General features: G+C 40.6%; 1 protein-coding gene across 4 annotated transcripts; it reads left to right on the top strand.

Annotated features, from left to right (window-relative positions):
• Positions 1-10682: 10682 nt before the first annotated feature.
• On the top strand, positions 10683-14491 carry LOC104416363 (MDIS1-interacting receptor like kinase 2). 4 transcript variants are annotated; one of them, XM_039315328.1, is made up of 4 exons: positions 10683-13517; positions 13601-13689; positions 13825-14038; positions 14141-14491. In XM_039315328.1, the coding sequence occupies exon 1, from the start codon at positions 10710-10712 to the stop codon at positions 12567-12569; it is 1860 nt and encodes a 619-aa protein (XP_039171262.1). In that variant the 5' UTR covers positions 10683-10709; the 3' UTR covers positions 12570-13517; positions 13601-13689; positions 13825-14038; positions 14141-14491. The 4 variants fall into 4 exon arrangements, with proteins under 4 accessions (XP_039171262.1, XP_010026066.2, XP_039171264.1 ...); XM_039315330.1 differs by having other exon boundaries at positions 12580-13517; XM_010027764.2 differs by having other exon boundaries at positions 13601-14038.
• The last annotated feature ends 322 nt before the right edge of the window (positions 14492-14813 follow it).

Below are 14813 nucleotides of genomic sequence, written 5' to 3'. Positions count from 1 at the left end.
TAAGGATTTCTTTTTCTTTTTTTTTTCCTTTCTTGTTTCCTTTTTCCTTTATGTTTTTCTTTTCTTTCTTTCTTCATCTTGCTCACGCCTCCTCCTTCACTCTGCATCACCTCCTTCTTGACAACAGCATCGGCCTCCTCACCACCGAGCTTACATAGGAGCAGAACAATTTGAACAATTTAGGAAAAGAAGCTGGAAAGATTTTCATGAAGTGTCTGCAGTTTTACAAAACTGTAAACTGCCCAATTCAATTTTGCACCATCCCCATCAGCAAACTTCAAAAGTGCGTGCTCTACATTCTGCAATTCCAAATCCTCGTGCAGGCACTCATCAATTTCGGCAGAAGTCGGATTGAAGTTATTTGCTGCCAATCGCCTTCTCCGATGATGAAATCTTCAGGATGCCCGCCCCCAAGAACTCCAGGTTGAGCACCCTCTTGAGCTGCCACTTCAGGTTTGGCTTTCTAGCATCGGGCCAAAGAGACCGGCAATGATGATCAACTTGATAATCAAGAAATACCGATAAATGCAAGCCTCCACAGCCACATTATTGTTTGTGAGAAAAGACTGGAACAAGCGGGCTAAAGACAATTTTTATTTCTCCTCTTCAATTTTCCTTTCAATTGATGTGAGTTTGCAAGTGGGTGTGGTCCAGACTCATTAGCTCAATCATCAGCTGTCGTTTCTGCAAGAATGAGGCCAAAACTGGGGCAAGATTACAATTTGGGGTCATCACTAGTCTATTGAGGCTGTCTAGGAGCCAACTGGAAAAATAATTTTACGCAACTAAAGATAGAGATTGGATACTTAATTACACTAATTATCTAACTAGTGTCCTTTCGGTATGCTAACTAATGTTGGCTAACGGTATTACCTAGTGGGGATGAACAGCTGATTTCAATGAACTTTACAAATATTGCTGAATTAAAACAATCAAGTTTGATATAAGCTTAACCGGATGAAACACAGTCTTGATATAAGCACAATATATTTATATTCTTACAGCGGTGGGTGTCCAAATTTGGCAATTTCTTTTGGGTCTTGACGAAGTTTCCAGAAAATGGGTTCGATTCGTTGGCCTTACTCTCGGCCATTGCATTAGTTGCGAGATTCTGACATGCACCGGCGATGAAAAGTCACGGCATTAGCAAGCTTATAAAAAGATATAGCACAGTTGATCTTATTAAGTGTTCGGACTTCCGCGCCCATGCGCTACTTCCTTTTCTCTCGATTCTTTACCAGGGTCTCCTCGGATCTGAAAGTGATGGATTAACGTAAATATGGTGGTTTTGTGAAGATTCAGGGCGATATGGAATATGGGATGGGACCGAAAGTGCGCCATGAAGCCCTTATTGAATGTATCTGCTGGAAATTGTGGTGCGCCAAATTGGTGTACGGCAGGAATTATATGAGGAAAGCGTCCGGGCATTGGTTGGGGCCTTCGCATCACATGTTGTGATGTCGGAGCAATAAATCCAAGTGTCCACATCTGACATATAATTTCAATGAGCTCGGCCATCTTATCGGTATCGTAATTTTAATTTTCTAACCGTCTAATACCAGCCACAGCTTTTAATGGAGGAAAACAGGATAATCCCGTGACCGATTTCTTGTTTGTTTGTTTGTTTTTTTTTTTTTTTTTTTTAACTTTATATCATTTCCATTTGCTCTTGGCTTAATTTAGGATTAGAAGATTTATAAAGGCCCAAAAAGCACCTATCTGAACGGGGAAACTCTAAATATCCCAGTAAGTTAAAACCCTTGAATTTGAAAAAGAAAAAAAATTACATACCACAAAATAAATAGGGTTGATACCCTAAAAAATCTAAAATTAGTACACTTATAACAAATTTACCCCAAACTATTTTTTTAACCATGAAAAGTCTCAAACTAGTATACATGTGACAAATTTACCCCGACTGACAAAAAAAAAAAAAAACCATAAACTGGTACATTTATGACAAATATTATCCCAAACTAATTTATTCGACCGCAAAAAACTCCAAATTGGTAAATTTGTAACAAATATACCTTCTGTTAAATTAAATTAATACCACAAAAAAATCACAAAAATTATAAACTGTAACAAACGAAGCGTAAAATCCCAAATTAGTATATTAATCAACTATCACGTGTCATTTAACTTAATAATTTGACAGTAAAATTTAACGAAAACTAATAAATGGTAAATTTGTCACAAGTGTACCGTTTTTTGAGTAAATTTATCAAAATATACAAGTTTGGGGTTTTTTGTGGTCAAAAAAATAGTTTGAGGTAAATTTATCACAAATGTACTAGTTTGAGATTTTTCAGGATATTAACCCAAATAAATAATCACAAGTGAAACAAGTATTATTATTAAGTTAAAAATAAATCATTAATGTCATTAAAAAGATTTATTAAATTCCAAAGATGAAAAACATTTGAAATATTGGCTTTGCAACTAATAACAAATATCATTGTGCATTGTGATTTCTCGTTCGTTCCACTCGATTCATTGCTCTAAAAGGACTCTCTAGTGGTCTAAAAACATTAGTTTTCATCGCTACTAACTTAGGATTTCTTGGTGTCTTGACTCATGCATCACTAGCATCTTCAATTGAATTGCTCATCTCATCTTAATCACTAACATTATTATTTTCATCAGTAAAGTTGCTTCCCAACATGAAATCCATTCATCCAAACAAGATTAGAGAGAAAAAAAAAATTAAGCAATGTGTCACGCCCTAAACCCAAGTACGTGAACATCCCTCAGTGGTCGATTAAAAATGCGACATCTCAAGACACGTCGTCGACTCATTCTTTTTATCTTTCGATTATACACATGCGGAAGCGACTAAATTAAACACTCAGTCAATCAACAACAATAGGAATAGTAAAACACAATGACGATTTCCCAAAAACCATGATTTATTTATTTACAGGTTAACCCAAGGAGTTTAATATATACAAGCCTACCACAAAATGAAACTCCTATGCGACCTATAACCAAAAAGGGTTAGAAGGTCAAGGTTAACTTCCAGCTACACAAACTCCAAACATTCGTCCTAGTATCCGGGTGCAAAGTCGTGCACATGGTCAAGCGAGCATGGCTCCTCGGGCCCCTCCAGCTCGAAATCTTGATTCACCACAACACCATCAGAGATGTCAATATCCATGGGATTGCCTACTTGCCAATCCACATTTCCAAGAAAACCATTAAGGGGACCAATCCGATCGCCATTTGCCTCCCTAATGAACCATGCCTTAAAATTATGGGGCACCACATGTACAAAGCCCTCATCTACCCACACTATCATAACCACCAGCTCACGAAATTGGTCAGTCCTAGGAATAGGATATAGAGTGGTCTCTACCTCCATGTCCCAAGGGACCCCAAAACGCAAAGGGCAACACTCCATACTATTAGGGGTGTGCAAAAGAATCGGAACCCATTCGAACAGCCCGGAATCGGACCAGAACCGCCTAGAACCGGTGGTTCTTGAGGGAACCGATCCGGTTCCCAATTCCAATTTATGGGAACCGGTGGGTACCAGTCCAGTTCCTGGTTTCATGGGCAGATCCGTCCACCCACCCACCCGGACTGGACCGATTATATTAAAATAATATATTAATTTTTAATATTAAAAAAATTGAAATTACTAATTAATAAACCCAAATCAAATAACTAAAAAAATTAAGTCAAGATCGTGAAGAAGCAAGGCAGGGTAATCTCTAGTCAAACCAAATGGAGAGGTCCAAAAGCTAAAAAAATCCAAAGTGCACCTTGAGTCCTTAACAAAACGCCGAGTAGTGAGTGGGCAAAAAGAAAGCATGCAAAGAAGCAGGGTTGTAGGAGGAGGAGAAGAAGAATAGGTCGAGCAAAGAACTAGCAATTTCGGTCGAAAACCAAAATTGTTTTAGTCCGGTCCGTTTTTCGGGTGGATCCATGCAACTAACAGGTGAATCTCGGTTTCGAAAAATTGGAACCGGTCCTTAGCGGGCGATTCCTAGTTCTAGGTCAGGAACCGCCCCCCGAACCATGCACACCCCCTACATACTATGGACCTAAAAATATTTTACAACGACGGGGTGAGATAAAAATCTTAGCGAGTTAAATCCCTAAGTCTCGATTAGGACACGAATTCGCTTCAAAGGCAGCCTAAGCACGTGCCACACATAAACTCACCTTGCCTCAGCACACCCCTACATATTAGCGCGTCTCGCACAACAATAATAGTGTAATGTGCATAGATAACAATCAGAACACATACTAGAATTTCATGCGCATTGTCAACACACGTGTTCCAATTATTACAACCCCTCGAGCCACGGCCCACACAAGTGCCGGCGGTCTTCCGGCATGACCGGCATCAACCCGCCACGTTGGTGTGACATCTTGAAATTCCAATTTTGTTTTCAATTAAATAAATCGGGATTTTCATCGACGTGCCTATAGTGCTATTCTCTGAGCTGATCACTCATGAGATAAATAGATTATTGAGGGAAGCCATTAAGAGATTTTAAGGCAATAAGACTTGAGAATTCGACCAGGAATCGACTACTCGACCGTGCTCATCAGCAGAGATTATTACAGCATAGTTAAAAATCAATCAGGGATCGGAGATAGGTCGGTTCGATTGAGATAGGTGATCAAAGTGTGGGTGATTCCATTAAATTGCAAAATTCTCATCGATCGGCACTAGACCGATTTTCTGTCATTTTGGTACATTGTGCCCGCATTTGAAATCTCGAGATTTTCACTACCATCGAGAGTCGCCAATATGTCAAAGATGTACGTTGTAGCTTAAAAATAATCAATCACGGGTCAATTGCACTAAAAATTCCTGAAAGCTACCCGATCGACTAGGTTACGCTAAAATCGTGGCGATTGAAATTAACGTGAATTTGAATCCGATTTCCGAAATTGAAAGTTGTCATGTCACGAGTCATTTTAGGAACGTCGAGTCATCCTATGAAGATTTTTCCACAAACCAAGATTTTTGGCGAAATTCAAAGTAAGGGCATTTTCAACCGGAAAATTTAGAGGGCCGTTTTTATCGCATTTTCTATGCAAATTGGTTCTATTGGCAAGAAAAAATGTCAATTGGGTTGAGGATACCTTGGTTGAAATTATGGTAGCCGAATTGAATCAATTCAAGAGGGAATTGAAGTGGATTTGAAAGAAAATGTAGTAAATTCGTAGCCCCTTTGGTTCTCAACCTTTGGACCACTTCATTGGCTTCTAAGGGAAGCTTTATGGTATGCAATTGTGCTGAGGAAGCTAGCCAGCCATGGTGGGACCTCTTCAAGAGACAAAGGGATAGAATAGAAGAGGTGTGCCCCTAGGGGTGAGCGGTTCCAAGTACCTTACAGGTTTCGCCTGGAACCTAACCTACCCTCGGGTACAGGTTGCTCATTTTTTGGAACCTAGAACCTACCCGTCGGAACCAAAAACTTGGAACCTACCCTGTCACAGGTTCCGAGGTCAATTTCAAGTTCTAATAGGTTCTTTTTTTTTTCATTTTTAGTTAAAAAAATGGAAATGAATGCAGCAATAATAAACAAACTTGTCATTCATCAAAGAGAATATAACTATAACACAATCTATAATACTAATAAGCATTTAATATTCTAGAATGTAAACTATTTCTCTTTCGCAAAGTCCAGCGGTTCACTTCACAAAGTCAAGCCTTACCTTAGCAACAACCCTGCACCAAAATAAATCCATATCCCTCATTGTTTTACAGCTTCCAATGACTTTAGCAACTTTAGTAACAAATCTTTCAGGTGGAGCTACATGAATATCTCTCGGCAATGTTACTAGAGATATGGTCTTTCCCGCTATCCAATTCAATTTGACTTTCATCCGGAGTTCTTGGTCCAGAAACCTTGTCTTTTGCTTCATACAACAAAAGATAGAGTTGAATGCAGAACCTACAGCCCACAACTAGCAAATATAAAGCATAGCTAAACATTTTGTTCACCAAAGGTTGCTAGAATTTCAATAAAATTCGCGAATTTCACAGGATTACACTAGTTAGAATATCACAAAATTAACTTCATTCACAGAGGAGGAGAAGGAAGGGGAGAAAGACGTGTTAGGATAGGCTCGACATGCCATTTAAAGTGGGGAAAAGCCTTATTGCTTCAGCCTAGAAAAGTAGCAATTGGCGAAAATCCCATTACGAGAACGTTCATTTCAACTTGCTGCAAAGAAAAAAAAAACAGAATTTCTAAGTGTGCTTCACAACCACCATGCGAGACCTTCTCAAAGTACAATCTTGCACAAGAAGACTGGGTATGCCGAACAAAAGACACAAACCACATTTCACAAAAGAGCTACCAATTGGGGGTGGGGACTGCCATACCTGGTGAGAGCAGACCGCATCCTCTGCTGCTGGTCATCTTCACCCTCCAAGCTCCTCTTCCCTCGATTATTCATTGAATTGTTCCTCTCCATATACCTAGTTTGTCTCTGCATTCCCAGCAGATCTGCAGAGCACAAGAATCGACACTCCCGTCAGCTTCCTCCATTCAAATCCACGGACAACCGAGCAACACACACACACACACACACACACACACACACGCACGCACGCACGCACGCACGCACGCATGCACACACACACCAATCCCAAAAGCCGATCTAAAAAACAATATGCGCTCACACGCGACGTGCGACTGACGCTGGACTAGGCGAACCACGACCCTCACCCTCCACCCCCACCACTCGAACGCGCAGCAGCAGCAGAAACAACCAAAAACCCCCAAATCTCACGCGCCGTCGCGACACTCCCAAATCTCAATCACCTCATTCAGGCGAGCAACAATGGCGTCGAGCAGAGGTCAGCAAGCGGTGGCGTCGAGGGCGAGTGACGGTGGCGTCGAGGGCGAGCGACGGTGGCGTCGAATGGGCAAAGAGAGAACTGCGAATCGGAAAGTGTCGTATGTGAAACGGTGAAAGTGCAAGTCAGTTGGGGCTTTTTTTTAGCCCTAACCGGGAACCGCCAATTCCAAAAAAGGGGAATCGGGAACCAGAACCGGTCCCTGAAGAACCAGGAATTGCGCTCACCCCTAGTGGCCCCCTCCTACTTGGTTGTCCCCTTTCTTCTTCCTCTAGCTTGCTTTCTCTATTAACATCCACTTTAGAGCTCAAGAATTGCAGAGAACCAAGCAATACCCCACCCACTTGTCCGTCAACCACCTGCCAACCACTAGAGCACCGTCGGGCACTGTTGTGCACCCAAAGCAGCGCCATCCTCCCGCTCGCGTCCCGTGCCTCCTGTCATGCCCTAGACCGCCATCGAGCTTTTGTCCAACTCATCTGAGCCATCATGGTAGCCATCCAATTGCCGCCTGCCGCAATCAAGCACGGCCAAGCCCTACTGCAGCTCGTCACCTATCCCATGCCATTTCTAGCCTAAGCCAACCGTCCAAGCAGCCCCTTTGACCCAGCAACAGAAGTCGAAACCCAGCAAACCACCGTGGGCTTCGAGGCCCACTTTGGACCACTTCCGAGCCTCATAGTTTGTAACTCGTCTCCGCGACGCCATCGCCGTGAACTCATCGAATTTCAAAACTAGTGAGTTTACTCAATAATCTCCGCTTAGGGAGTTAATGATGATTAAAAATTGATTAGTTTAGGCTAATTAGGGATTAGATGGTTAGTTAGAACGGATTAGCAATTTACTTACTCATTATTGCATGTTAGGTGGTTAGAATAGCGTAATTAGCGACTAGATAGGTTGTATTATTTATTTAGATAGGTTCAAAAATTTTCCAGGCCCGTTTCAGTATTTAACTAGGCTTTTCCGACCTAAGTTTGCTTTTTGGTATTTATTGGTATTTATTTAATAAATTTCGGTGATTATTTAATTATCTATTATTTTTCAGAAATTATACCGAGATAGTCGGTGATCGGAATTCCGTGCTGATCGCAATGGTATGCGTGGTTTATTTAATTGAGTGCTAAATTGTGCAAATTAAGTGTTAATTGTAATTTTGAGTATTTATCACAAAATTTAATAATTTTAGTATTTAATTAGAAAATTACCAGGCTTCGGTCTACATCGCCAAAAATATTTTTTTAGACTATATAATTAGTGGGATTTTATAAAATAAATGTATTATATTTTTGGCTCAAGCCTACCGTGTATCTACACATGATTATTTTTACTAGGTATTATAAAAACGATGAAATTGTCAATTGATGAGAATAATATACTTATAACAACTTCGGTGAGCATATAACAGCTTCAGTGAGCATATATCAACTTCGATGAGCATATATAAGCTTCGGTAAGCATATATCAGCTTCAGTGAGCTATACTATCTATCTATATCAGCTTAAGCGAGCACTTATTGTATATCAGCTTAGGTGAGCAGTGATCATTTTGATGAAACAATTTGATAGATAGTATTGATTGGGTTGATCGATAGATGGTATCGATGGTATTGAATCGATTGGACAGATTGATTAGTTGAGGTTTATGAACTGTACTGACTTGTAGAAATGAACTAAGGCAAAGGTAAGTCATAACTAAGGCAAAGGTAAGTCATCTATCTCGTGTGTGTATAGGTATCATTTGGCATATTTCCTTCCTAGTTGGAGTTTAGGGTGAACTTGCTCAGACATCATCTCACCCCATCATGGGCTAACATTTACAAGTCCTTAAATGGTGTACCTCCCGAGCGTTTTGGCCAACCGAAGAAGGTCACTAATAGATCTCTCATATTCCTCTCCTTAGGAGCCAAGGAGCCTAGGTCTACAAACTCGTGAGATCCATTGTCTAGGTTGATGTGGATCTATCCCATAAGGTACCCAATCAATTCAGATCATGGTGTCGTTACGGGCAAGATAGACCCAAAGAAGGCCCCATTCGGGAGTCGGCGACGCGTCATGGGACATCGCTATTTAATCGACCACCGAGGGATAGGCACGCGCTCGGAGGATCGGAGCGTGACATTTTCGGTTCAAAGTGTAGTGAGACAATGAGTTATGTGCTCCCAACCTTCTCAAGTAGTTGTGTCAATTCATCTCAATTGTCGATCGTACTACTTAGAAGAAAGACAACAAGAAATATGCAATGTCAAGAGAGAACCACCCGGTGGGAATTGTCAACATTTTCAATATGCCAAATGGCATATACCAATATGCGTTCCACGAGTTAATACTTGCTGATGCATTTTCATTGTCAAATAGGAAAATCACAGGAAAATAAGATCGAGGAATCGTCTTGAACCTGAGAAAAAACGACTTCCAGACCAAAAGAGAAAAATGGCCATGTATGCACAAGGCTTCAAGATAGTCATAGCCATTTTCAGTCTGAGTCGTTCCAACAGGTGTACTTCCTACTTGACGATGGGCTGGGTCCGCCTCATGGGGCCCAGCACATCTTTAAAGAGAAAGAAATAAGAATGAGGGTGGAATGTTTTTTATAGTGAAAAGAGAAAAAGGAGTGTTCAAACAAAAAGAGAAATAAAAGAGGGGGAGAGACCAAGGTTCGAAGGAGAAGAGGCAGTTTTTAGTATATTGTTTGTGAGATCAAGTTCATCATTGAGACCCTTCTCCAATTTGTCTTTCAATTTATGAGTTTTCTTGCTTCTTTTGTTAATCTATAAATGATATATTGTTGTATCGTCGATATGTTCATTCTCTAGCTGTGTGACTAGAGATGAACTACTATATTTTCTGCTATTCTTGGTGATTAGTGAAAGTTTTGAATGATTTGTAATTTTTTCCACATTGAGCACATAAAATTTTTGTATTGTTTTTGTACTTTGTCCTTAAATTTGTATAATAGTTGATTGAATTTTGGAGAAAATATTCATACTGGACAAGTTTTAAGTTCTTAGTGAATATTTGCTCTTCCATCAATTGATATAAATAACCTTTTAGATTTCTCAGGTGTTATTCCTAGTAAAGGATCAGATCTAGTACAAATGGGTAGAAAAGGATCCAATTCACTTTGACCAATATAACACATACCGACCCATATTTTTGTAATAAAATTTTGGTAGCTTGCACTTGATCTCACTTGGACCCAAATCATACCCAACTCAACCCAAGCTCCAATTTTTAGCAATTTTCCACTTCAAATATGTCGTTAGATTTTTTTTTTCTTTTATTTTAACCATGCTCTCGGGGCCATTTGGCTAGATCATCAGCTGGCGTTTCTGCAATAACGGGGTCGACCGCGTCAAGATTTTTTTTTCATGAATGCCAAGTGAGAAGACTTTCCTTTTGCGCTTTAAAATCAAAATTTTGTGCGGCACAGATTAGGGTCTGATCTTGTGGAAAGTTGAGTGTTCCCAAACCATACGCGAGGCCTTGACTGACTTTGCCTCTTTCCTCGAAGACTTCTAGTCAAAGTCAAAGTCTCCGAAGTCATATAATGGGTGGGCTCAATTCCGAAAAGAGGACTGACCAAGTCAAAAATGTCACTACGAAGACTACAAAAAGTAACCAATTCCAGAGTCTTCAAAGAACCAAAAATTCGTCTTAGTCGGCTGTTAGATGCCTACCCCTGGTCCCCTACGGGGTACAAAACAAATAAACGTACCTCTTCTTAGTCTCCACTGGTTAGTCCCTGTTTTATTGCATACCCATTACCATGGAAAATGATTAGGAAGGTGAGTTTTCACGGCCTATTTAAGCATTGCTCATTGCCTCAGGGAAAGACAAACCAACTTACCCGAACCAAAACAGGAGAAAGAGAAGAAGAATCCATGAATTCTTCACCAGAATTCAAGAGGTTCATGAGCCTTGTAGCTGCCCTTGCCCTTTTCACTACCTTTACCGTTCCACTTCTTGCTCATGCTTCCCCTATAGAAGCCCAAGCCCTCCTCAAGTGGAAGTCCAATCTTGGCAACCATTCAGATTCTTCTCTCTCCTCGTGGACTCCCTCTCCTCATAATGCCACTGGTTCCAACTCAACCATGAGTCCATGTGCTTGGTATGGCATCTCTTGCAATCAGGCGGGGAGTGTGATTAGGTTAAATCTCACTAGCGCCTATGTCCAAGGTACGCTCGACGAATTCCCATTCTCATCTTTGTCTCATCTCATGTACATGGACCTGAGTATAAATAGTCTCTCTGGCTATATTCCGCCTCAAATCGGTCTATTGAGCAATCTCACCTATCTCGACCTCTCTATCAATCGGTTCATGGGGAAAATACCGTCGGAGATCAGCCATCTAACTAGACTAACAATCCTACACCTGGTTTCCAATGAGTTAAATGGCTCCATTCCCCAAGAAATCGGGCAAATGCATTTGCTCACCGAGGTCGCGCTGTATTCAAATCAGTTGAATGGACCCATACCTTCCTCATTGGGTAATTTGAGCAAATTGACTACATTGTATGTCTACAACAACTCCCTTTCTAGTTATATTCCTCCTGAAATGGGAAGTATGACAAATCTAGAAGTGCTCCACATGGACACTAACCTCCTAACAGGACCTATTCCTTCCACTTTGGGGAACTTAACCAAATTGATAGAGCTACACCTATTTGCTAATGAGCTTACTGGTTCCATCCCACTGGAGCTAGGAAAATCGAATCTTCTTAGCGAGTTGTGCCTTAATGATAATAATCTTATCGGTTCAATCCCACCAACATTAGGCAATTTGACAAAACTCGCCCTTCTTTATCTCTATGGTAACCAGCTTTCGGGGCACATTCCTGATGAGATAGGAAATCTCCACACTATGTTTGACTTAGAGCTAAGTACAAACCAGCTTATTGGCCCAATTCCTTCTTGTCTGGGTAACTTGACCAACCTGAGATCTTTGTTCCTTCGCGAGAATCACCTTTCTAGTTCAATTCCTGAATCCTTAGGTGATCTAGTGAACTTGGTGGTGCTACAGTTGGATACCAACCAGTTAAACGGCTCCTTACCAAAAAACTTGTGCCAAGGTGGCTCGCTCCAAAACTTTACACTGAGTCACAATAACTTAACCGGTTCTATCCCTATAAGGCTTGAGAAATTGCACAAGCCTAGTCGAGTACACCTAGAGGAAAACCAGCTCACTGGAAACATATCCAAGATCTTTGGTGTCTACCCCAAATTGGACTTTATTGACATGAGTTTCAACAAGTTCGTTGGAGAAATCTCAACAAACTGGGGAAGTTGCATGTGCTTAACTCATCTAAGAATTGCTGGAAATAACATCACTGGTAACTTGCCTCCTGAGATTGGGAACGCGACTCGATTGGGTGAAATTGATCTTTCTTTCAATGGTTTACTTGGTGAGGTTCCGAAAGAATTTGGAAAATTGACTTCTCTGGAGAAATTGAATCTAAGCAGGAACCAATTTTTAGGCCAAATAAGTCCTGAGATTGTATCACTACCTAGTCTTCTAAAATTGGATTTGTCCATGAATAGATTAAGCATGTCTATCCCGCAGACTATTGGGAATTCTTCAAAATTGACCCACTTGTATCTGAGCAACAACCAGTTAAGCCAAGATATTCCAAGGCAATTAGGGATGCTGATTCACCTATCCGAGCTAGACTTGAGTCATAACTTGTTAAGTGGTGGGGTCCCAGCGAGAATTCAACATGCTGCAAAGCCTAGAGAAACTTGAACCTTTCACACAATAATCTTTCTGGCCTAATATACAAGACTTTCAAGGATATGCGAGGTTTGGTGGAGGTGGACATCTCTTACAACAAGTTTGAGGGTCCCATCCCCAACACCACGGCATTCCAAAATGCAACAAAAGAATCATTTCAAGGTAACAGTGGATTGTGTGGAAATATTGAAGGACTTGAGCCCTGTGATCAAGCGGTGGTTGATAGGGAAAGCTCTCCAACGGGAGGTGGAGTGTTTCTTATTGTGTTCCCATTGCTAGGAGTAATTCTTCTGTTTATTTTCTTTGGAATATTCTTCATTTTCCATAGAAAGAAGCTCCATCCAACGGTGGAACTAGCACCCAAGACAATTGAAGTCTTTTCTCTATCAAAGTACGATGGAATGATTTCATATGAAGACATCATGGAAGCCACTGGGGCTTTTAATGAGATTTTTTGTATTGGAAGGGGAGGCTATGGAAGTGTCTTCAAGGCCAAATTAAGATCTGGTGATATAGTAGCCGTAAAGAAGCTCCATCAAACGGCTAATAGTGGGCAAACATATCAAAAGGAATTTTTGAATGAGATTAGGGCATTGACGGAAATTCGACACCGCAATATTGTGAAACTTGTGGGCTTTTGTTCGCATCCACAACACTCATTCTTGGTGTATGAGTACTTTGACAGAGGAAGCTTGTCTACAATCTTGAGCAATGAAAAAGAAGCTAAAGAGTTGGACTGGAACAAGAGGGTGAATATAGTAAAAGGCATGGCTCATGCTTTATCTTATATGCACCATGATTGTATCACTCCAATCGTTCATCGAGATATTTCCAGTAACAACATTCTACTTGATTCGGAGTACGAGGCACATGTTTCTGACTTCGGCACAGCTAAGCTTCTTAAGTTGGACACATCAAACTGGAGCGCAGTTGTCGGCACATATGGTTACGTAGCTCCAGGTTAATTTCTAAAATCAACTCTTGATCTAACGGTTTAGCTAAAGCAATGTCTTTGTGCTAACACATATATCTCCTTTGTGCAGAGCTTGCTTACACAATGAAGGTGACGAGAAATGCGATGTGTATAGCTTTGGAATAGTGGCCATTGAGGTGATCAAAGGAGGACATCCAGGTGAGAGCCTTTCATCTCTATTAGCTCTGGTCGACATGGAAATCTCAGTAGGTTTGAAGGATATATTGGATTCACGCCTGCCATCGCCCACGCCAGGCATTGAGGATGAACTTCTGACCATCCTTAAGCTTGCAGTCGCTTGCGTATCTGCTAATCCCCAACTCAGGCCGTCGACGGAAATGATTTCTCATGTACTATCTGCTCGTTCGACCATTTTCGATGGAGTTAAAAAAGCACAGAAGCCCACTGATCCTGTGAGAGATGCAACAAATTCAAGCCGTGAACTGGATCAATCTGAAGAAGATATCGCCTAATAAACGATTTTGCTCTATCAACCACATGCAGGAAGGTCTGGTCTTTAATGAAAAACGCGTTTAAACTAATAAATTAAGCTTTAGACTTTTCTAATTTTTGTTTCGCTCACTATTTTTTGAACTTAATTTGCATTTAGGAGAAATATTTTGACCGGAAGCAAAGTTACGTGTTTAGCGCGCACCAGCATGAGGATGAGAACTACGTGTCCTCCATGCCCAAGTAAGCATAGAACTGCCTTTTCTTTTGGAAGGAGCAAAACCTGAAGTTACTAGCATCTAGTTTCATTTGTAGAAAGAACAGCTGAACTCGAGATATTTCGTACTGTTTATGTATCTAGTCTTATTCAGACTAGTGCCGTCGCAGCAAAAGTTATGTATCCATGTCTAGTTAGGGTTAGAAAATATGACTTTCGTCAGTGTAAAGTTGCTTGTGTATCTGATGTCATCATCTCGAGAGAAAAAAAGTTGCAATGGAATATTTATATTAAGTCTCTGAAATCTTGTCCTTTGTTACTCCTTTTATAAGGTTCAATTGTGGATTTGTGTAGATATAAAATCCTCTGACATGCAGAAGAGTTTCAATCATGCATCTTTTCAGAGTGCGTTCAATCAGAAACTAAACGTTCTAACCGTGGCCATCAACCTTGTTTATTAAATGTCATTAAGTGGTATGAGATGATATTTCAACACGCACGATCTTACATAAACATACTCTTGTAAAAGATATAGCACTAGTTCCAATACCATGTAAAAGTGCTTAAATTACGAAGATCATTGATCATCTTTTTATCTCGAGTGGAGATTATATAA

This window comes from Eucalyptus grandis, chromosome 6 (assembly GCF_016545825.1).
Source record: "Eucalyptus grandis isolate ANBG69807.140 chromosome 6, ASM1654582v1, whole genome shotgun sequence".
Lineage (NCBI taxonomy): Eukaryota > Viridiplantae > Streptophyta > Magnoliopsida > Myrtales > Myrtaceae > Eucalyptus > Eucalyptus grandis.
This window is presented reverse-complemented; position numbering and strand designations above follow the sequence as displayed.

Coding starts and splice junctions, on each gene's coding strand:
- LOC104416363 (XM_039315328.1), top strand. CDS start 10,710: ATGAATTCTTCACCAGAATTCAAGAGGTTCATGAGCCTTGTAGCTGCC.